At 43.6% G+C, this 25,127-nt stretch overlaps 2 protein-coding genes and 1 long non-coding RNA gene across 3 annotated transcripts in view; all 3 read left to right on the plus strand.

Moving 5' to 3' along the window:
* myrf (myelin regulatory factor) overlaps positions 1–14,660 on the plus strand; it is a 60,675-nt gene extending 46,015 nt beyond the window's left edge. Inside the window, exons 18-24 of the mRNA XM_029757500.1 lie at positions 2,448–2,509; positions 3,672–3,788; positions 9,543–9,918; positions 10,501–10,563; positions 13,762–13,867; positions 14,054–14,128; positions 14,225–14,660. Of these exons, the coding sequence (XP_029613360.1) occupies positions 2,448–2,509; positions 3,672–3,788; positions 9,543–9,918; positions 10,501–10,563; positions 13,762–13,867; positions 14,054–14,128; positions 14,225–14,302 (877 nt within the window). The 3' untranslated portion in view covers positions 14,303–14,660. The remainder of the gene's footprint in view (positions 1–2,447; positions 2,510–3,671; positions 3,789–9,542; positions 9,919–10,500; positions 10,564–13,761; positions 13,868–14,053; positions 14,129–14,224) is intronic.
* A 4,998-nt stretch (positions 14,661–19,658) lies between these two features.
* tmem258 (transmembrane protein 258) lies at positions 19,659–24,670 on the plus strand. The gene is made up of 4 exons (XM_029759526.1): positions 19,659–19,769; positions 23,579–23,688; positions 24,149–24,278; positions 24,514–24,670. Exons 1-3 carry the CDS (start codon positions 19,767–19,769, stop codon positions 24,273–24,275), a joined length of 240 nt encoding a protein of 79 aa, XP_029615386.1. The 5' UTR covers positions 19,659–19,766; the 3' UTR covers positions 24,276–24,278; positions 24,514–24,670.
* On the plus strand, positions 22,296–22,903 carry LOC115197731 (uncharacterized). Its single transcript, XR_003879054.1, has 2 exons — positions 22,296–22,625; positions 22,724–22,903. It is a non-coding gene; the product is annotated as an uncharacterized LOC115197731 (long non-coding RNA).
* Positions 24,671–25,127: the final 457 nt, after the last annotated feature.

The raw sequence follows: 25,127 nt of genomic DNA on the forward strand, positions 1-25,127 counted from the left end.
ATGTAGCTTCCTGCTCCCTGTATGTCTCTTATGTCCTCTGTAGCTATGCAGCTATGTAGCTTCCTGCTCCCTGTATGTCTCTTATGTCCTCTGTAGCTATGTAGCTATGTAGCTTCCTGCTCCCTGTATGTCTCTTATGTCCTCTGTAGCTATGCAGCTATGTAGCTTCCTGCTCCCTGTATGTCTCTTATGTCCTCTGTAGCTATGTAGCTATGTAGCTTCCTGCTCCCTGTATGTCTCTTATGTCCACTGTAGCTATGTAGCTATGTAGCTTCCTGCTACCTATATGTCGCTTATATCCTCTGTAGCTATGTAGCTTCCTGCTCCCTATATGTCGCTTATATCCTCTGTAGCTATGTAGCTTCCTGCTACCTATATGTCGCTTATATCCTCTGTAGCTATGTAGCTTCCAGCTCCCTATATGTCGCTTATATCCTCTGTAGCTATGTAGCTCCCTGCTCCCCATATGTCGCTTATTTCCTCTGTAGCTATGTAGCTTCCTGCTCCCTATATGTCTTTTATGTCCTCTGTAGCTATGTAGCTTCCTGCTCCCTATATGTCTCTTATGTCCTCTGTAGCTACGTAGCTTCCTGCTCCCTATACATCTCTTGGATGCTCCTCTTCACTGCTACGGTCACTTTCTGTCCACCACTCTGTCCACCACTCTGTCCACCACTCTGTCCACCACTCTGTCCACCACTCTGTCCACCACTCTGTCCACCAGTCTGTCCACCACTCTGTCCATGGTATGCTCTTCCTCTACCTTTCTCTCTTTTATTTTTTCATTCCCTACTCTCGTTCCCTACTCTCGTTCCCTACTCTCGTTCCCTACTCTCGTTCCCTACTCTACCCTCTCTAATTCTCTCTTATCTTTGATTGATACCGTACTTTAAGTTGGTAATTAGGGTGTTTCCCAGGCTGTGTCTCAAGAGGTCATGACTAATTTCTACTGTTGACTTGGTTGTTCGGTCTGGAACATTCCATGAAGTAGGCCTATCCACCAACACTGTACAACCGAATCCACTAGTCTCATATTCAAAACTCTGTAGGATTACTTTAGAATGATAAACACTTTTATTGTCCACCCATAGTGGAAATGTGTATTGTGTTTCACCAGTTAAAAACAGCCATTAAACACCAACATGAGCACATCATTCTGGAGACCATTAAATAAACTATACAAAGTACAAAGGTGACATTTCAGTATTCATTACTGTTCTATCACATGTGATGATTGGGCAATATCTATGCCCCTCACCATCTGATGCCATCTGATAGGAATTATATTCCATTCCTTTCTATTCTATTCTATTCCATTCTACTCCATTCTATTCCATTCCTTTATATTCTATTCTACTCCATTCTATTCCATTATATTCCATTCTATTCTATTCTATTCCATTCTATTCCATTCCATTCTATTCCATTCCATTCCATTCTATTCTATTCCATTCCATTCCATTCCATTCCATTCCATTCTATTCTATTCTATTCCATTCCATTCCATTCCATTCCATTCTATTCCATTCCATTCTATTCTATTCCATTCTATCCTATTCTATTCCATTCCATTCCATTCCATTCTATCCTATTCTATTCAACCCTATTCTATTCCATTCTATTCCATTCCTTTATATTCTATTCTACTCCATTCTATTCCATTATATTCCATTCTATTCTATTCTATTCCATTCTATTCCATTCCTTTATATTCTATTCTACTCCATTATATTCCATTATATTCCATTCTATTCTATTCTATTCCATTCTATTCTATTCCATTCCATTCTATTCTATTCCATTCTATTCTATTCTATTCTATTCTATTCCATTCTATTCCATTCTATTCTATTCTATTCTATCCTATTCTATTCTATTCCATTCTATTCCATTCTATTCTATTCCATTCCATTCCATTCCATTCCATTCTATTCCATTCTATTCTATTCTATTCTACTCCATTCCATTCCATTCTATTCTATTCCATTCTATTCTATTCTATTCTACTCCATTCCATTCCATTCCATTCCATTCCATTCTATTCCATTCTATTCTATTCTATTCTATTCTACTCCATTCCATTCCATTCTATTCTATTCCATTCTATTCCATTCTATTCCATTCCATTCCATTCCATTCCATTCTATTCTATTCTATTCTATTCTACTCCATTCCATTCCATTCTATTCTATTCCATTCTATTCCATTCCATTCCATTCCATTCTATTCCATTCCATTCTATTTCATTCCATTCCATTCTATTCCATTCCATTCCATTCCATTCTATTCCATTCCATTCTATTCCATTCCATTCTATTTCATTCCATTCCATTCTATTCCATTCTATTCCATTCCATTCTATTCCATTCCATTCTATTCCATTCCATTCCATTCCATCTCCCTTCTCCTCTCACTGTACTAATTGCTTTCATACCCCTCTGGTCCAGGTCTGCAGAGGGATCATCTAGGATGGCCTCTGCTCCTCAATCCACCATCTCGACAAGTCAAGGTCAGAGGCACACAGACATATGAATCCCTCTTATTTACCAGTATTTAGTGGTAGAAAGGACTAGCTATCTCTGAGGCTTATTTACCAGTATTTAGCGGTAGAAAGGAGTAGCTATCTCTGAGGCTTATTTACCAGTATTTAGTGGTAGAAAGGACTAGCTATCTCTGAGTCTTATTTACCAGTATTTAGTGGTAGAAAGGAGTAGCTATCTCTGAGTCTCATTTACCAGTATTTAGCGGTAGAAAGGACTAGCTATCTCTGAGGCTTATTTACCAGTATTTAGTGGTAGAAAGGACTAGCTATCTCTGAGTCTTATTTACCAGTATTTAGTGGTAGAAAGGAGTAGCTATCTCTGAGTCTTATTTACCAGTATTTAGCGGTAGAAAGGACTAGCTATCTCTGAGTCTTATTTGCCAGTATTTAGCGGTAGAAAGGAGTAGCTATCTCTGAGGCTTATTTACCAGTATTTAGTGGTAGAAAGGACTAGCTATCTCTGAGACTTATTTACCAGTATTTAGCGGTAGAAAGGAGTAGCTATCTCTGAGGCTTATTTACCAGTATTTAGTGGTAGAAAGGAGTAGCTATCTCTGAGGCTTATTTACCAGTATTTAGTGGTAGAAAGGACTAGCTATCTCTGAGACTTATTTACCAGTATTTAGTGGTAGAAAGGAGTAGCTATCTCTGAGTCTTATTTACCAGTATTTAGCGGTAGAAAGGACTAGCTATCTCTGAGTCTTATTTACCAGTATTTAGCGGTAGAAAGGAGTAGCTATCTCTGAGGCTTATTTACCAGTATTTAGTGGTAGAAAGGACTAGCTATCTCTGAGGCTTATTTACCAGTATTTAGCGGTAGAAAGGACTAGCTATCTCTGAGTCTTATTTACCAGTATTTAGCGGTAGAAAGGAGTAGCTATCTCTGAGACTTATTTACCAGTATTTAGCGGTAGAAAGGAGTAGCTATCTCTGAGGCTTATTTACAATTGTTAGTTATTGGACTGACTAAAGATGAGCACCATGTATTTGTAACAGACTTTAAGATCCAAACACGGTGTATGGAGTATTGTTTTAGGATTCTCATAAAGACAATAGAAACCAAACTGATCATACTGGACATCATCATGAATCAATGTCTATATGTTATGAACCTATCTATTCTGTGTAGATACAGTCCCACCCTCTCCTTCACTGGCCAATCCTGCAGCTTGCTGTCCACCTACAACTGCCACAAACAACCAATCAGCAACTACTCTGTCGCCAAGCAACAACCAGTCTACATTGGGTAAGAAAACATTGACCCATCTGTCTTACATTCATAACCTATGCATAATCAGTGAGTAAGCATTTCATAAATGCTTAAGTGACATTACTGTGACACAGCAAATATATCAACATGTGTTTGTTGCTATAAGCATTAATGGTACCTGTCTCCATTACCTGTCTCCATTAGTGGTACCTGTCTCCATTACCTGTCTCCATTAGTGCTACTTGTCTCCATTACCTGTCTCCATTAGTGGTACCTGTCTCCATTAGTGGTACCTGTCTCCATTACCTGTCTCCATTACCTGTCTCCATTAGTGGTACCTGTCTCCACCTGTCTCCATTAGTGGTACCTGTCTCCATTAGTGGTACCTGTCTCCATTAGTGGTACCTGTCTCCATTAGTGGTACCTGTCTCCATTACCTGTCTCCATTACCTGTCTCCATTAGTGGTACCTGTCTCCATTAGTGGTACCTGTCTCCATTAGTGGTACTTGTCTCCATTAGTGGTACCTGTCTCCACCTGTCTCCATTAGTGGTACCTGTCTCCACCTGTCTCCATTAGTGGTACCTGTCTCCATTAGTGGTACCTGTCTCCATTAGTGATACCTGTCTCCATTAGTGGTACCTGTCTCCATTAGTGGTACCTGTCTCCATTAGTGGTACCTGTCTCCATTACCTGTCTCCATTACCTGTCTCCATTACCTGTCTCAATTACCTGTCTCCATGACCTGTCTCCATTAGTGGTACCTGTCTCCATTAGTGGTACCTGTCTCCATTAGTGGTACCTGTCTCCATTACCTGTCTCCATTAGCGGTACCTGTCTCCATTAGTGGTACCTATCTTCATTAGTGGTACCTGTTTCCATTACCTGTCTCCATTAGTGGTACCTGTCTCCATTAGTGGTACCTGTCTCCATTACCTGTCTCCATTAGTGGTACCTGTCTCCACCTGTCTCCATTAGTGGTACCTGTCTCCATTAGTGGTACCTGTCTCCATTAATGGTACCTGTCTCCATTAGTGGTACCTGTCTCCATTAGTGGCACCTGTCTCCATTAGTGGTACCTGTCTCCATTAGTGGTACCTGTTTCCACCTGTCTCCATTAGTGGTACCTGTCTCCATTACCTGTCTCCATTAGCGGTACCTGTCTCCATTAGTGGTACCTGTCTCCATTAATGGTACCTGTCTCCATTAGTGGTACCTGTCTCCATTAGTGATACCTGTCTCCATTAGTGGTACCTGTCTCCATTAGTGGTACCTGTTTCCATTACCTGTCTCCATTAGTGGTACCTGTCTCCATTAGTGGTACCTGTCTCCATTAGTGGTACCTGTCTCCATTAGTGGTACCTGTCTCCATTAGTGGTACCTGTCTCCATTAGTGGTACCTGTTTCCATTACCTGTCTCCATTAGTGGTACCTGTCTCCATTACCTGTCTCCATTAGTGGTACCTGTCTCCATTAGTGGTACCTGTCTCCATTAGTGGTACCTGTCTCCATTAGTGGTACCTGTCTCCATTAGTGGTACCTGTCTCCATTACTGGCACCTGTCTCCATTACTGGCACCTGTCTCCATTAGTGGTACCTGTCTCCATTAGTGGTACCTGTCTCCATTACCTGTCTCCATTAATGGTACCTGTCTCCATTAGTGGTACCTGTTTCCATTACCTGTCTCCATTAGTGGTACCTGTCTCCATTACCTGTCTCCATTAATGGTACCTGTCTCCATTAGTGGTACCTGTCTCCATTACCTGCCTCCATTAGTGGTACCTGTCTCCATTAGTGGTACCTGTCTCCATTAGTGGTACCTGTCTCCATTAGTGGTACCTGTCTCCATTACCTGACTCCATTAGTGGTACCTGTCTCCATTAGTGGTACCTGTCTCCATTAGTGGTACCTGTCTCCATTACCTGTCTCCATTAGTGGTACCTGTCTCCATTACCTGTCTCCATTAGTGGTACCTGTCTCCATTAGTGATACCTGTCTCCATTAGTGGTACCTGTCTCCATTAGTGTTACCTGTCTCCATTAGTGGTACCTGTCTCCATTAGTGGTACCTGTCTCCATTAGTGTTACCTGTCTCCATTAGTGGTACCTGTCTCCATTACCTGTCTCCATTAGTGGTACCTGTCTCCATTAGTGATACCTGTCTCCATTAGTGGTACCTGTCTCCATTAGTGGTACCTGTCTCCATTTGTGATACCTGTCTCCATTAGTGGTACCTGTCTCCATTAGTGGTACCTGTCTCCATTACCTGTCTCCATTAGTGGTACCTGTCTCCATTAGTGATACCTGTCTCCATTAGTGGTACCTGTCTCCATTAGTGTTACCTGTCTCCATTAGTGGTACCTGTCTCCATTAGTGGTACCTGTCTCCATTAGTGTTACCTGTCTCCATTAGTGTTACCTGTCTCCATTACTTGTCTCCATTAATGGTACCTGTCTCCATTAGTGGTACCTGTCTCCATTACCTGTCTCCATTACTGGCACCTGTCTCCATTAGTGGTACCTGTCTCCATTAGTGGTACCTGTCTCCATTAGTGGTACCTGTCTCCATTAGTGGTACCTGTCTCCATTAGTGGTACCTGTCTCCATTAGTGTTACCTGTCTCCATTAGTGGTACCTGTCTCCATTACCTGTCTCCACCTGTCTCCATTAGTGGTACCTGTCTCCATTAGTGGTACCTGTCTCCATTAGTGGTACCTGTCTCCATTACCTGTCTCCATTAGTGGTACCTGTCTCCATTACCTGTCTCCAATAGTGGTACCTGTCTCCATTAGTGGTACCTGTCTCCATTAGCGGTACCTGTCTCCATTAGCGGTACCTGTCTCCATTAATGGTACCTGTCTCCATTACCTGTCTCCATTAGTGGTACCTGTCTCCATTAGTGGTACCTGTCTCCATTACCTGTCTCCATTAGTGCTACCTGTCTCCATTAGTGATACCTGACTCCATTAGTGGTACCTGTCTCCATTAGTGGTACCTGTCTCCACCTGTCTCCATTAGTGGTACCTGTCTCCATTAGTGATACCTGTCTCCATTAGTGGTACCTGTCTCCATTAGTGATACCTGTCTCCATTAGTGGTACCTGACTCCATTAGTGGTACCTGTCTCCATTAGTGATACCTGTCTCCATTAGTGGTACCTGTCTCCACCTGTCTCCATTAGTGGTACCTGTCTCCATTAGTGATACCTGTCTCCATTAGTGGTACCTGTCTCCATTAGTGGTACCTGTCTCCATTACCTGTCTCCATTAGTGGTACCTGTCTCCATTAGTGGTCCCTGTCTCCATTAGTGGTACCTGTCTCCATTACCTGTCTCCATTAGTGGTACCTGTCTCCACCTGTCTCCACCTGTCTCCATTAGTGGTACCTGTCTCCACCTGTCTTCATTAGTGGTACCTGTTTCCATTAGTGGTACCTGTCTCCATTAGTGGTACCTGTCTCCATTAGTGGTACCTGTCTCCATTACCTGTCTCCATTACCTGTCTCCATTAGTGGTACCTGTCTCCATTAGTGGTACCTGTCTCCACCTGTCTCCATTAGTGGTACCTGTCTCCACCTGTCTCCATTAGTGGTACCTGTCTCCATTAGTGGTGCCTGTCTCCATTAGTGGTACCTGTCTCCATTAGTGGTACCTGTCTCTATTAGTGTTACCTGTCTCCATTAACTGTCTCCATTACCTGTCTCCATTAGTGGTACCTGTCTCCATTACCTGTCTCCATTAGTGGTACCTGTCTCCATTACCTGTCTCCATTAGTGTTACCTGTCTCCATTAGTGGTACCTGTCTCTATTAGTGTTACCTGTCTCCATTACCTGTCTCCATTACCTGTCTCCATTAGTGGTACCTGTCTCCATTACCTGTCTCCATTAGTGGTACCTGTCTCCATTAGTGGTACCTGTCTCTATTAGTGTTACCTGTCTCTATTAGTGTTACCTGTCTCCATTAGTGGTACCTGTCTTCATTAGTGCTACCTGTCTCCACCTGTCTCCATTAGTGGTACCTGTCTCCACCTGTCTCCATTAGTGGTACCTGTTTCCATTACCTGTCTCCATTAGTGGTACCTGTCTCCATAAGTTGTACCTGTCTCCATTAGTGGTACCTGTCTCCACCTGTCTCCATTAGTGGTACCTGTCTCCATTAGTGGTACCTGTTTCCATTACCTGTCTCCATTAGTGGTACCTGTCTCCATAAGTGGTACCTGTCTCCATTAGTGGTACCTGTCTCCATTAGTGGTACCTGTCTCCATTACCTGTCTCCATTAATGGTACCTGTCTCCATTAGTGGTACCTGTCTCCATTAGTGGTACCTGTCTCCATTAGTGGTACCTGTCTCCATTACCTGTCTCCATTAATGGTACCTGTCTCCATTAGTGGTACCTGTCTCCACCTGTCTCCATTAGTGGTACCTGTCTCCATTAGTTGTACCTGTCTCCATTAGTGGTACCTGTCTCCATTACCTGTCTCCATTACCTGTCTCCATTAGTGGTACCTGTCTCCACCTGTCTCCATTAAGTGGTACCTGTCTCCATTAGTGGTACCTGTCTCCATTAGTGGTACCTGTCTCCACCTGTCTCCATTAGTGGTACCTGTCTCCATTAGTGGTACCTGTCTCCATTAGTGGTACCTGTCTCCATTAGTGGTACCTGTCTCTATTAGTGTTACCTGTCTCCATTACCTGTCTCCATTACCTGTCTCCATTAGTGGTACCTGTCTCCATTAGTGGTACCTGTCTCCATTAGTGGTACCTGTCTCTATTAGTGTTACCTGTCTCCATTAGTGGTACCTGTCTCCATTAGTGCTACCTGTCTCCATTAGTGGTACCTGTCTCCATTAGTGGTACCTGTCTCCATTAGTGGTACCTGTCTCCATTAGTGGTACCTGTCTCCATTAGTGGTACCTGTCTCCATTAGTGGTACCTGTCTCTATTAGTGGTACCTGTCTCCATTAGTGGTACCTGTCTCCATTAGTGGTACCTGTCTCCATTAGTGGTACCTGTCTCCATTACCTGACTCCATTAGTGGTACCTGTCTCCATTAGTGGTACCTGTCTCCATTAGTGGTACCTGTCTCCACCTGTCTCCATTAGTGGTACCTGTCTCCATTAGTGGTACCTGTCTCCATTAATGGTACCTGTCTCCATTACCTGTCTCCATTACCTGTCTCCATTAGTGGTACCTGTCTCCATTACCTGTCTCCATTACCTGTCTCCATTAGTGCTACTTGTCTCCATTACCTGTCTCCATTAGTGGTACCTGTCTCCATTAGTGGTACCTGTCTCCACCTGTCTCCATTAGTGCTACCTGTCTCCATTAGTGGTACCTGTCTCCATTAGTGGTACCTGTCTCCATTAGTGGTACCTGTCTCCATTAGTGGTACCTGTCTCTATTAGTGGTACCTGTCTCCATTAGTGGTACCTGTCTCCATTAGTGGTACCTGTCTCTATTAGTGGTACCTGTCTCCATTAGTGGTACCTGTCTCCATTAGTGGTACCTGTCTCCATTACCTGTCTCCATTACCTGTCTCCACCTGTCTCCATTAGTGGTACCTGTCTCCATTAGTGGTACCTGTCTCCATTAGTGGTACCTGTCTCCATTAGTGGTACCTGTCTTCATTAGTGCTACCTGTCTCCATTTGTGGTACCTGTCTCCATTAGTGGTACCTGTCTCCATTAGTGGTACCTGTCTCCATTACCTGTCTCCATTAGTGGTACCTGTCTCCATTACCTGTCTCCATTACCTGTCTCCATTAGTGGTACCTGTCTCCATCCTCTCTCTTGTAGAAGTGAGTAGCCCGGTCCCTACACTGCGCAGCATCAACAAGAAGGCCAAGTCCAGGCCTATGGACAAGGACGGACGCTACCGGAACGGTCTCAGCCACACCTCCATCTACCTGTCCAAGGCTAAGAAACCTTCCCTTGCAGAGGACCTGGGGGGTGTAGGGGGAGTGACGGGGGTCAACAACCGGCTGCCTGGACCGGGTGGGCCTGAAGACCAGCAGACACTGCCCCTGCCTCAGAGACAACGCAGGGACAACACACACATCAGCACGGAGGAGGAAACAGGACGAAGACCATCCCCTTCCCTTATAGATCTGCACATCCTGGAGACAGACCAACACATCTCATCACACAACTGCCCCCATCCTGACAGCTGCAGGTGGGTCTTCCTGTGTGGTTCTCTACACAGCTGTGGATCTGCCTGTGTGGTTCTCTACACAGCTGTGAGTCTGCCTGTGTGGTTCTCTACACAGCTGTGAGTCTGCCTGTGTGGTTCTCTACACAGCTGTGGATCTGCCTGTGTGGTTCTCTACACAGCTGTGAGTCTGCCTGTGTGGTTCTCTACACAGCTGTGAGTCTGCCTGTGTGGTTCTCTTAAGACTGTATTGGTAAAGTGTAGTGTACGTAGTTCAACTGTAATTACACTTTGTGGAACACATGACACTTTGTGGAACACATGACACTTTGTGGAACACATGACACTTTGTGGAACACATTACACTTGTGGAATACATTACACTTGGTGGAATACATTACACTTTGTGGAATACAAAACACTTTGTGGAATACAAAACACTTTGTGGAATACAAAACACTTTGTGGAATACATTACACTTGTGGAATACAAAACACTTTGTGGAATACAAAACACTTTGTGGAATACATTACACTTGTGGAATACATTATATCATGTAGATATTGTGTGACTGCGTTGTATAATGTTTTTTTGTTTTGTCAACAGATATTCCGTATCACTCCAAGGAACTAGGAACTCCTCCATGTCACAAATCACTCTACACATGAGGTGAGTACACACGGCCTGCTCCACATTCACCTGAACCAACACGGCCTGCTCCACACTCACCTGAACCAACACGGCCTGCTCCACACTCACCTGAACCAACACGGCCTGCTCCACACTCACCTGAACCAACACGGCCTGCTCCACACTCACCTGAACCAACACGGCCTGCTCCACACTCACCTGAACCAACACGGCCTGCTCCACACTCACCTGAACCAACACGGCCTGCTCCACACTCACCTGAACCAACACGGCCTGCTCCACATTCACCTGAACCAACACGGCCTGCTCCACATTCACCTGAACCAACACGGCCTGCTCCACACACTCACCTGAACCAACACGGCCTGCTCCACACACACCTGAACCAACACGGCCTGCTCCACACATTCACCTGAACCAACACGGCCTGCTCCACATTCACCTGAACCAACACGGCCTGCTCCACACATTCACCTGAACCAGCACGGCCTGCTCCACACTCACCTGAACAAACACGGCCTGCTCCACATTCACCTGAACCAACACGGCCTGCTCCACACTCACCTGAACCAACACGGCCTGCTCCACACTCACCTGAACCAACACGGCCTGCTCCACACTCACCTGAACCAACACGGCCTGCTCCACACTCACCTGAACCAACACGGCCTGCTCCACATTCACCTGAACCAACACGGCCTGCTCCACATTCACCTGAACCAACACGGCCTGCTCCACACACTCACCTGAACCAACACGGCCTGCTCCACATTCACCTGAACCAACACGGCCTGCTCCACACTCACCTGAACCAACACGGCCTGCTCCACACTCACCCGAACCAACACGGCCTGCTCCACATTCACCTGAACCAACACGGCCTGCTCCACATTCACCTGAACCAACACGGCCTGCTCCACACACTCACCTGATCCAACACGGCCTGCTCCACATTCACCTGAACCAACACGGCCTGCTCCACACACTCACCTGAACCAACACGGCCTGCTCCACACACTCACCTGAACCAACACGGCCTGCTCCACATTCACCTGAACCAACACGGCCTGCTCCATACACTCACCTGAACCAACACGGCCTGCTCCACACACTCACCTGAACCAACATGGCCTGCTCCACACTCACCTGAACCAACACGGCCTGCTCCACATTCACCTGAACCAACACGGCCTGCTCCACACTCACCTGAACCAACACCGCCTGCTCCACATTCACCTGAACCAACACGGCCTGCTCCACACACTCACCTGAAACAACACGGCCTGCTCCACACACTCAGCTGAACCAACACGGCCTGCTCCACACATTCAGCTGAACCAACACGGCCTGCTCCACACTCACCTGAACCAACACGGCCTGCTCCACACTCACCTGAACCAACACGGCCTGCTCCACACACTCACCTGAACCAACACGGCCTGCTCCACACACTCACCTGAACCAACACGGCCTGCTACACACTCACCTGAACCAACACGGCCTGCTCCACACTCACCTGAACCAACACGGCCTGCTCCACACACTCACCTGAACCAACACGGCCTGCTCCACATTCACCTGAACCAACACGGCCTGCTCCACACTCACCTGAACCAACACGGCCTGCTCCACATTCACCTGAACCAACACGGCCTGCTCCACACTCACCTGAACCAACACGGCCTGCTCCACACTCACCTGAACCAACACGGCCTGCTCCACACTCACCTGAACCAACACGGCCTGCTCCACACTCACCTGAACCAACACGGCCTGCTCCACACTCACCTGAACCAACACAAGCAAATGTCCACAGCACAGTCACTAAATGACACCAACACGTAGACTAAATCAGCTCTGGTCATGAACAAGAAGAATGACCTGACAGCTACAGTATATCTACTGTTATCTACTGTTCACCTGACAGCTACAGTATATCTACTGTTATCTACTGTTATCTACTGTTCACCTGACAGCGACGATATATCTACTGTTATCTACTGTTCACCTGACAGCTACGGTGTATCTACTGTTATCTACTGTTATCCACTGTTCACCTGACAGCTACGGTATATCTACTGTTATCTACTTTTCACCTGACAGCTACGGTATATCTACAGTTATCTACTGTTCACCTGACAGCTACGGTATATCTACTGTTATCTACTGTTCACCTGACAGCTACAGTATATCTACTGTTATCTACTGTTAACCTGACAGCTACGGTATATCTACAGTTATCTACTGTTCACCTGACAGCTACGGTATATCTACTGTTATCTACTGTTCACCTGACAACTACAGTATATCTACTGTTATCTACTGTTCACCTGACAGCTACGGTATATCTACTGTTATCTACTGTTCACCTGACAGCTACGGTATATCTACTGTTATCTACTGTTCACCTGACAGCTACGGTATATCTACTGTTATCTACTGTTAACCTGACAGCTACGGTATATCTACTGTTATCTACTGTTCACCTGACAGCTACGGTATATCTACTGTTATCTACTGTTCACCTGACAGCTACGTATATCTACTGTTATCTACTGTTATCTACTGTTCACCTGACAGCTACGTATATCTACTGTTATCTACTGTTCACCTGACAGCTACGGTATATCTACTGTTATCTACTGTTCACCTGACAGCTACGGTATATCTACTGTTATCTACTGTTATCTACTGTTCACCTGACAGCTACGGTATATCTACTGTTATCTACTGTTCACCTGACAGCTACGGTATATCTACTGTTATCTACTGTTCACCTGACAACTACAGTATATCTACTGTTATCTACTGTTCACCTGACAGCTACGGTATATCTACTGTTATCTACTGTTCACCTGACAGCTACGGTATATCTACTGTTATCTACTGTTCACCTGACAGCTACGGTATATCTACTGTTATCTACTGTTCACCTGACAGCTACGGTATATCTACTGTTATCTACTGTTCACCTGACAGCTACAGTATATCTACTGTTATCTACTGTTAACCTGACAGCTACGGTATATCTACTGTTATCTACTGTTCACCTGACAGCTACGGTATATCTACTGTTATCTACTGTTCACCTGACAGCTACGTATATCTACTGTTATCTACTGTTATCTACTGTTCACACACATACCAACTCGTGGATATTGACAGCTATAACAATAACACTACAAACGACATTATATTCCTCCCTCCTGTCCTCAGTTCCAGTGCCAGTGTGTGGATCAAACAGTGCGGAGTCACTAGAGGCCGTCTGTGTCCTGACCACAGAGAGACAGAGCTCTACGCTGGAGAAAGAACAGCTACTGAGGTACCATCTACACACTACCATGATAAAACATTAGAGATGTTCCTGAACACTGTTGGGGTTCAATACCACTTCAACTGACATTACAAGACTTCCCAAATTAACTGTGGAATTGACCCCAAAAAAACCTGTGACTGACTTCCCAGCTTATGGAGGTATTGACTGACCTCTTGACCTCTTTCTCCTCAGGGGACAGATCACCTGTGGTCAGTATCTGTACTGTCATTCCAGGACGTCACCTATCACTTCAGAGTGGCCAAGTCTGTGAGTATTGCATTTAAATACGTTTTAAACCATTTCAAATCCATATAAAAGTTGCTTCCTCTAAACTTGACCTCTGTCCTCTTCTCCTTCTGGCAGAGTGAAGTGAGATGTGGCGTATCCACGACATCGCCATTCTCTGACTACTACTTCCTCATTCAAAGCAGCTGCTCATGAGAGGAGAGAAAACTAAGCATGCAAACTAGTATTCTGCTTTGAACGTATCTCTTGACTGACCCAGGATATCTTAACTACTACACCTCCTATCCCATCCCTCTCTCACTCTCTCTCTCTCTCTGGCTCCTTCCTTCCAATAGGGGATCGAAAAACGATTTGTTCTGCTCTCAAACTTATGAGAGAGGCATGAATGTGGGACTGTATCCACCACAGCTCCGATAACTTACATGATGTGATACGCAAGTCTATCATGATGATATAGACTTACAGAGCATTCGGAGAGTATTCAGACCCCTTGACTTTTTACATATTTTACCACATTTTACATAAGTATTCAGACCCTTTACTCAGAACTTTGTTGAAGCACCTTTGGCAGCGATTACAGTCTCGTGTCTTCTTGGGTATGACCCTACAAGCTTGGCACACCTGTATTTGGGGAGTTTCTCCCATTCTTCTCTGCACAGCTATTTTCAGGTCTCTCCAGAGATGTTCGATTGGGTTCAAATCCGGGCTCTGGCTGGGCCGCTCAAGGATATTTCCGAAACTTGTCCGGAAGCCACTCCTGCGTTGTCTTGGCTGTGTGCTTAGGGTCGTTGTCCTGTTGGAAGGTGAATCTTCGTCCCAGTCTGAGGTCCTGAGCGCCCTGGAGCATGTTTTCATCAAGGATCTCTCTGTACTTTGCTCCGTTCATCTTTCCCTTGATTCTGACTAGTCTCCCAGTCCCTGCTGCTGCAAAACATCCTCACAGCATGTTGCTACCACCACCATGCTTCACCGTAGGGATGGTGCCAGGTTTCCTCCAGACGTGATGCTTGGCATTCAGGCCAAAGAGTTCAATCTTGGTTTCATCAGACCAGAAAAGGATGATCAATCTCAAATTGATCTGAATGATCAATGGAAACAGGATGCACCTGAACTTTCAAGTCTCACAGCAAAGCGTCTGAATACTTATGTAAATAAGATATTTCTGTTTTTTGTTTTTTTTATACTTTTGCAAAAAAATCTAAAAACCTGTTTTTGCTTCGTCATTATGGGGTATTGTGTGTAGATTGATGACGGGAGGGAAAAAACGATTTAATCCATTTTAGAATAAGGTTTTAACGTAACAAAATGTGGAAAAAGTCAAGGGGTCTGAATACTTTCTGAATACACTGTATATTATGTCTTAATAACTATGTTTTTTGGCCAATTTATAGCATCTTTACACATTTGCCCTGAACTGGTTTTCTTAACTACACTTTAACCATTCCTAATGACCGAAAACAAAACCCTGTCTTCAACTAATGGTTTAATGTTTAATGGAAAGTTCCATTTGGTTCTAGAACACTGTGGCTTGGTCCCAAATGGAACCCCATTCACTCTATTGTGTACTAAATAGGGTACCATTGGTGACACAAGCTGTGCCTCAGCTAATAATAGGGGGAGTCATGTTCACAGCTGGTCTCAGTGACGTATCGTCAGTAACGTTATATTACGTACCGGGCTGCTTTATTCTGGGTCAGATTGATTTAAATGGCACCCTACTACTTTAGACCAGGGCCCTATGGAACCCTATTCCCTATATAGTGCACTACTTTAGACCAGAGCCCTATAGAACCCTATTCCCTATATAGTGCACTACTTTAGACCAGAGCCCTATGGAACCCTATTCCCTATATAGTGCACTACTTTAGACCAGAGCCCTATGGCACCCTATTCCCTATATAGTGCACTACTTGCGCTGCGTACGTAGTGTATAAATGTGTCTTAACAGATAAGCTGCTGGTGGGTGGGATGTGATTTCAGCTACATCAGCTTGTTGTTGGTGATGATGGATCTATACAGGAAGCTAGCTCATCCATGAAGGTTAACGTTATATAAAGAAACAGGAGAAACACTATTTAATTTTAAATGCATTGAATCACAGGAGTAAATACATTTTATATCTACAAGGAAGGACTCACCATGATATCAACTCAGATAACTGCATTGCACAATGCTGACAATAAACACTATACACTGTATAAGAACCATATCTTCCTAAACACACAGTATGGCTCTGCAGTGTATGATCTGGAACACTGTATGATCTGGGACACTGTATATACACTGTATGATCTGGAACACTGTATTATCTGGAACACTGTATGATCTGGAACACTGTATGATCTGGAACACTGTATACACACTGTATGATCTGGAACACTGTATGATCTGGAACACTGTATACACACTGTATGATCTGGAACACTGTATGATCTGGAACACTGTATGATCTGGAACACTGTATACACACTGTATGATCTGGAACACTGTATATACACTGTATGATCTGGAACACTGTATGATCTGGAACACTGTATGATCTGGAACACTGTATACACACTGTATGATCTGGAACACTGTATGATCTGGAACACTGTATATACACTGTATGATCTGGAACACTGTATGATCTGGAACACTGTATGATCTGGAACACTGTATACACACTGTATGATCTGGAACACTGTATGATCTGGAACACTGTATGATCTGGAACACTGTATATACACTGTATGATCTGGAACACTGTATGATCAGGAACACTGTATATACACTGTATGATCTGGAACACTGTATACACACTGTATGATCTGGAACACTGTATATACACTGTGTGATCTGGAACACTGTATGATCTGGAACACTGTATGATCTCAGCAGCTGATAACTGCATCCATTGTTCAGGTCCAACACTGACTACATGTTTGAAGAACAATGAAAATACGTTTTAAGCTGTAACTTGCCCACTGGAAACTTAATACACTGTAACTCACTCACAGGACCACTAGCAAATACTACATTTGTGTTTAAGACAAAGTACATACTTAGCTACATGTATGTTAACTTTATATGCTTGAATTGTAGAAGATTGGCGATTTCTTTCTGCTCTCGATGATGACGTTGATAACCCACACAAATATCAACATCTGAATGATGTTTTTTAAACCGCTGGTGCCTTATCTTTCTCTACAAAACACGCTGGTGCCTTATCTTTCTCTACAAAACACGCTGGTGCCTTATCTTTCTCTACAAGAAGGTCGGCTTATCTCAAGACAGAAGCAGCTCATGGACTTGATTGAATGCTGATTGATTGAATGCTGTTCATGTTTGAGCCACGGAGTGTTTAAATCCTATTTATTTAAACTAACAAAAGGTGGCCATTTTGTGCCACGGCCTTGTGTAACTGAAGGAGAAAAAGGCTTGGCCAGAAGCCACGCTAGCAGCCTACTGAAAGAGTCACGGATTTATACACTGGACAATTGTATTATTCTAGCCTTTCCATTCATTGCTATGAATCTGTGTAACGCTTTTTGTCTTCCCCTCCCTGACGGGAAACAACACCCTTACCCTTAAGCCATGTTTATAACTGTCTCCTCTGGAAAACACACCTCTTCACATGTATTCTGTTATTAACCTGTATTTTTCGTAGTGATATCTTCTCCTTACTCACTGACCACTGTCCTGTCGGATATACGATTGATTATGTTCCTCATATGTCATGCAATACAGTATTTAGTATATACATGTATTAGTATGTGATGAAGGACACTTTGGATATTATCTGGTATCTGAATGTCTCAAGTTAACAAACTACGTATTCCCATCTCACATTCCAGAATGTACCATCTCTCCAATACAGAGACCTGGGCCCCTATTCAGAAACCACCTTAGAGTTGGAGTGTTGATCTAGGATCAACTTCCCGTTGTCCAAAAGAACGATCCTTCATCACAAATACAGGCCCCTGGTGGGTTGAAACAGATGTATTGACACAATGTCCCTCTGGCCAGGTGTGTTAAATCTTACCTGACCTGTCATGTCATAAGAAATCTAAATTCAAAAACAAATAATCAAATGAATATACTTAATTGAAGATGACACAATATAAAGATATAGTATTATACTGTATTACCAATATGATTTTGCCATACATGAGTACAGTGTACTGTTTTAGCTTATTTATAATGCACCAGCCAGCCTTTATAGTGACACCAGCATAGTACTTGTAGTTTAGCGCTGTATATATGAACTGCTTAATGCTCTGATGCTGGTTGCAACTGGTTCCAACTGGTTCCAACTGGTTTCAATTGGTTCCAACTGGTTTCAACTGGTATAGAAACTCATTACATGTTACTGTGTAGCTTCATTTTGTAACAACCTATGTTCCTTTTTTATGTTATTTCTGTTTTATCACTGTAATTTTTACTCTTTATTACTGTATCATGTATGTTGTATCATTAATATGCAAACGTTGTTTTATGAAATTCTATGCCAATCAAAATCACTATTCTCCTTTTACCCGTTTCACTGAGAAAGAAAACACATGGGTGTGCGCACACACGCACGCACACACACACACACACACACACACACACACGCACGCACACACACACACGCACGCACGCACACACACACGCACGAGCGCACACACGCGCACACACACACGCACACGCACACACACACACACGCACACACACACACACACACACACGCACACACACACACGCACACACACACACACACACACACGCACACACACGCACACACACACACACAGGACTTTCTAATTAAAACTTTACAATGAAACGATCAAATCACTCATTTTGAAATACATTTATCTTCTTCCTCTAATTGTTATGGCTTAAAGCCCTTCAGAACACTAAAATACTTGATGAACATTGAATCACTTTGTAAAGCATATTGACCCTCTCCCTCGTTCACCTCCATACTATTCCTGTTCCTGTTCCTGTTCCTATTCCTATTCCTGTTCCTGTTCCTATTCCTGTTCCTGTTCCTGTTCCTGTTCCTGTTCCTATTCCTATTCCTGTTCCTGTTCCTGTTCCTATTCCTGTTCCTATTCCTGTTCCTGTTCCTGTTCCTGTTCCTGTTCCTATTCCTGTTCCTATTCCTGTTCCTATTCCTGTTCCTGTTCCTGTTCCTATTCCTATTCCTGTTCCTGTTCTAAAAGTTCTCCCTATAAATCTGTGTGCTTTTTAGTCGATCCTCTTACTTTGTTTTTAATACATGATCATGGCATTTATTTTTTAAGTCTTTGTTGTTTTCGTCTTTTTTGTTTTGAAGAGCATGTTGTCATAATATGAATGCATGCAGTAAATAAAATATTGATTGAAAACAAAATGTGGTTTGGTTGGGAGAGAGAGAGAGCATATCAGCATATCACAGCCAGGAACATAGTTATTTTTTTCATTTTAAGATTAGCACAATAATTTCATTTAAAATAATCAGTTAAATTATTTTGTGCTAATTTTAAAATGAATCTAATGTAAATGTCTCTGTTTCGGAATAAAACATGGAATAAATAGACTAAGGGTTTTCTCCAGGCCGCCCGGTGGCGGACCGGTATTTTTACTCTGCTTGGAAACTGACGTGGCTCTTTTCTAGTATTGACATTCTGCAGTAGGAACAAGAAACTCAACAAAAATGGTAAGTGATTTGTAGCTAATGCATCATTTTCTAACAATAACTTCATCATGAAATGCGACTTATAGCTATAGATTTGTCTAAAACCTAACATTATATGTATATATGTATTCACATGGTTGTTGTAGCTAGGCATTTCCGGGTTGTAATAGCTTGCTAGCCAACATTAGCTAACTAGCCCAATATTGGACTAAAGAAGCCTAAATACACGTTACTCCTTATTCCAAGGATTTTAGTTACATGTTCTGTTTTATTAAAATACAAACTGTCTCTGGAAACCAAAACAGCCAAATACTCTAATTAAATGGAAATCTCAATTGCGGTTCGGTTCTAGAAACACAAATCCCTGTTCAGGTCACAAACGCTAAATATCAATCAAATGTATTTATAAAGCCCTTCTTACATCAGCTGATGTCTCAAAGTGCTGTACAGAAACCCAGCCTAAAACCCCAAACAGCAAGCAATACAGTTCTACACTACGTGCACAATTATTAGGCAAATTGTATTCCTCGGGATTAATTTTATTGTTGAACAAACACAAAGCTCTCAGTCAATCCAAAATGTTATTGAACCTCAAACCTGAATGTTTAACAAAGGAAAAGTGAGTTTTGTCTTTCTCAGGGAAATATATAAGTGTGCACAATTATTAGGCAACTATTAGTGTGCAGAATTATTAGGCAACTAAATTACAAATATTTCTCTCAACTCACTTGTTTATTCTCAATTTTTAGAGTAAGTGTAACAGATAAGTAACACAAAATGACAATTATATAACATTTTTGGCCTTTCAAAAATATCCAGTGACCAATATAGCCACCCTTATTTTCAATAACTGCCATGAGCCTTCCATCCATGGAGTCTGTCAGTTTCTTGATCTGTTCACGATCAATTTTCGCTGAAGCAGCAACCACAGCCTCCCAAATGCTGTTCAAAAAGGTGTATTGTCTTCCCTCGCTGTAAATCTCACGTTTTGAGAAGGGCCCACAAGTTCTCAATAGGATTTAGGTCAGGTGAGGAAGGGGGCCAGGTCATTATTCAGGCATCTTTGAGGCCCTTGCTGGCTAGCCAAGCAGTGGAGTACTTGGATGCATGTGATGGAGCATCGTCCTGCATAAAGATCATGGCCTTCTAGAATGCTGAGGACTTCTTCCTGTACCACTGTTTGACGAAAGAATCTTCCAGAAACTGGCAGTAGGTTTGGGAGTTGAGTTTCAGTCCATCTTCAACCCGAGAAGGTCCAACTACCTCATCCTCAATGATAGCAGCCCATACCAGTACCCCTCCTTCACCTTGCTGACACCTGACTCAAAGTGGTGCCCTGTGTCCATTACTGAGCCAGCCACGGGCCCATCCATTTGGTCCATCAAGAGTCACTTTCATCAACTTGTGAATCTTATTCAGTGGTGGTCTTGTTTCAGTCTTCTTGACCTTGGCCATGTCTCTGAGCTCTTGACACCTTGTACTTCTGAACACTCCAGGTAGGTTGCAGTTCTGGAATACGGTGGCGCCGGAGGATAATGGGTTCCAGGTAGGTTGCAGTTCTGGAATACGGTGGCGCTGGAGGATAATGGGTTCCTGGTAGGTTGCAGTTCTGGAATACGGTGGCGCCGGAGGATAATGGGTTCCTGGTAGTTTGACGTTTAATTCTTCTCAAGTCTTTTGCAGTTAATTTGCGCCTTTTCTTCCCCAATTTCTTCCCCATGCGTTTTTTGCGCCCCAGTTGTCAATAGTTCAGCTATTTAAAGAGTGTCGCATCCGTCTGAAAGGCATTTTACATTTTTGGCTTTCAGTGTCAGTTAAACTTCTTTTTTGGCCCATTTTACCTGAGGTAATGAGGCTGCCTAATAATTATGCACACCTTGATATAAGGTGTTATTCACTTTCGCCACACCCTCCCTCATTACACAAATACATATCACCTGAAAATGATTAAATCCAATAAGCATTCAAGTTTATATGGTTTGGAGTTCGAAAATGTGAATAGAAACAATAAGATCAGAATACTCACTTGCTTAATAATTGTGCACGCAGTGTAGAAGCACGGTGGCTAGGAAAAACTCCCTAGAAAGGCCAAAACCTAGAGAGGAACCAGGCTATGAGGGGTGGCCAGTCCTCTTCTGGCTGTGCCGGGTGGAGATTATAACAGAACATGGCCAAGATGTTCAAATGTTCATAAATGACCAGCATGGTCAAATAATAATAATCATAGTAGTTGTCGAGGGTGCAACAAGTCAGTAACACAAGAGTAAGTGTCAGTTGGCTTTTCATAGCCGATCATTCAGAGTATCTCTACCGCTCCTGCTGTCTCTAGAGAGTTGGAAACAGCAGGTCTGGGACAGGTAGCACGTCCGGTGAACAGGTCAGGGTTCCAGCAGGTCTGGGACAGCAGGTCTGGGACAGATAGCACGTCCGGTGAACAGGTCAGGGTTCCACAGTCACAGGCAGAACAGTTGAAACTGGAGCAGCAGCAGGGCCAGGTGGGCTGGGGACAGCAAGGAGTCATCATGCCAGGTAGTCCTGAGGCATGGTCCTAGGGCTCAGGTCCTCCGCGAGAATTAGAGAGCGCATACTTAAATTCACACAGAACACCGGATAAGACACAATAGACACTTACTGTTTTGTTTTAACACAGTTGCAGCTGACAGTATTTTTTTGTGACAACAGGTTTGTGGTGTCTGTTTTCCGTTTACACACAGGTGTTCAGAGAAGCAGGTAGTCAGTCCTCTGTCTTCCGTTTACACACAGGTGTTCAGAGAAGCAGGTAGTCAGTCCTCTGTCTTCCGTTTACACACAGGTGTTCAGAGAAGCAGGTAGTCAGTCCTCTGTCTTCCGTTTACACACAGGTGTTCAGAGAAGCAGGTAGTCAGTCCTCTGTCTTCCGTTTACACACAGGTGTTCAGAGAAGCAGGTAGTCAGTCCTCTGTCTTCCGTTTACACACAGGTGTTCAGAGAAGCAGGTAACTCATTAGCGCAGGTAGTCAGTCCTCTGGCTTGCGTCTGTTTTCCGTAAACATGCGCTGTAACATGGATATATGGCCATGTGGGAACCCTAACCCTATAAAAGATGTGAATCAATTTAACCTTTGTTTTGGGAAAACTATTTCTCTCCGATATGAAATATCCTTATGCTTCCAAAACCGTACGGCCAGCGCTGCGTGTTAATGTTCAGACCGAGCGTCCGGTCTCACTAGGCATTTCTTTTCCATGGCTTGGTTAAAAATATTTATAGACATGTTTTTGTAAGTACATACCGGCCGTAACGGGAGTAAAAGAAGATGGTTGCTCAGCGAAACTTCATATTTGGTGATAAATTAACGTATTTTGACAACGCTTACAGAGCTGACTTGTCGAGTTACATAAAAATGGGAGTTTGAGTTTTCTGGGCGAAAGGTTTCTAACACACAGATACTAGTTCAGCTAACCTTATTTATTAACGCTATGTGTGTAGCTAGTGAACTACGTTTTATAGCTATTCATCAGTTAATCGAGTAACATAACATGTAGCTATGTTATGATGGGAATACAGTAGCTAGCTATGCTAATATAGCTTAGCTTACTAGCTACAGAAGCTAGTTAACACCCAAAACAGCCTCCCACGGACAATGCCAAGTTAAGACCAGAGAACTTCAACTGTTATGACCAAGTCAGTCAATAAGCTGGTTGACGTATACATAACTCATATTTACCAAGTTACTAAGTTGAAACTCCATGTTTATTTATAGCTGGCAACATACCTGTCCATTTTTAGAAGTGTGAGATACCAGAAGCACACTGAGTGAATCTCTACATTGTCTCCGTTCTTCTCCCCTCAGGAGCTGGAGGCTATGACCAGATACACCAGTCCGGTGAACCCAGCAGTGTTCCCCCACCTCACGGTGGTCCTACTGGCTATCGGCATGTTCTTCACTGCCTGGTTCTTCGTGTATCCTTCCATGGTCATCTGTCTTCATAGTGACTGTTTATTATACCATGAATCAGTGGTCTTCAGACCTGGGGAATGGGGACACTGACCGTGTAGACTTTTGTTGCAGCCCAGTATTAACACACCAATGTCAATTAATATGCCCTGTGTCTCTCTACGACTTAGGAATGAAGAACAGTGATTGATAACGGGCTGAGATTTGGATAACGGGCTGAGATTTGGATAACGGGCTGAGATTTGGATAACGGGCTGAGATTTGGATAACGGGCTGAGATTTGGATAACGGGCTGAGATTTGGATAACGGGCTGAGATTTGGATAACGGGCTGATAGAATCAGTTGCAGAGTCTGAATATTCACAGAGATGATATACACTGCTGTAGGTGAATGTGTTGACAATAGACTGGATGTAACGGTCTGTTGTGTACCACTATGATTCGCACCATAACTCTCTCTCTCAGCTATGAGGTGACGTCCACTAAATACACCAGAGACATGTACAAAGAGCTGCTCATCTCCCTGGTGGCGTCGCTCTTCATGGGCTTCGGAGTGCTGTTTCTGTTACTGTGGGTCGGTATCTATGTCTGACAGGTAAGGAAACAATCAGAGAGACTTATGCTACGTTCATGATGAGTCGGGAATCTCGTGAGTTAAATGTATTTTCGTAGAGCTTCCTATTGGTTGATTCGGATACTTTCCAAGTGGGGAAACTCGGACGGGTATTAACTCTTTACATTGTGTTTCCAGGTCGGACATTTCTCCGAGTTCTGACAGTCATTCACCATCGTGTTTCATGTCTATGATCCCTGTGTGTTTCCTGTTACAGATTGTTATATTGCCAAATGATAACAGAAGAACATTCCAGTGGAACAGACGGACGTCATGAAGTGGGCTCCACCACAGACACAGAAGATGGACTGCACTGACCAGAGGGTGGGGATTGGTTGCCTTTCACTAAATAAAGAGACAATTGTACAAAACTGCATAGTTTCTACTGTTCATGAAAGGAGGCAGCCTGTGTGTTTTTTTAAAGGTCCTCATTACAAATCTGTGTTGATTCCAGGTAGATATCAAAATGTGAATACTGAAAGAGATGGAAACCCGCACACTATCTAAAGAGGAATAACTCCCAAACTGAGGCTGAAATGCAGGAAAACAAAACCATTTGGTATCAAGTCATAAGTAGCTTTTTATTAATACACTTTTACTCACTCAACTTTTTTGGGCACTATGATGTCCAAATAAAACTTATTTTGCTTCTGTATTTAAGCCTCTGTTTTGGATTCATACCTAGTCTTTACTGGTGAAATTGTGACAGAATTGGGGTGAGCCATCCTATTGATGCATTGGAAGTGACTTCATTAGTCAGAGGGCTGTAGTAGAAATAAATCACCACAAGGTGGTGCTAGAGATCTCCCAGAGGGCACCACAGTCAATCTG

The sequence above is a fragment of the Salmo trutta genome, chromosome 7 (assembly GCF_901001165.1).
Source record: "Salmo trutta chromosome 7, fSalTru1.1, whole genome shotgun sequence".
NCBI lineage: Eukaryota > Metazoa > Chordata > Actinopteri > Salmoniformes > Salmonidae > Salmo > Salmo trutta.

Coding starts and splice junctions, on each gene's coding strand:
- tmem258 (XM_029759526.1), top strand. Junction 23,689..24,148: donor TTCACTGCCTGGTTCTTCGT/GTATCCTTCCAT, acceptor TCTCTCTCTCAG/CTATGAGGTGACGTCCACTA.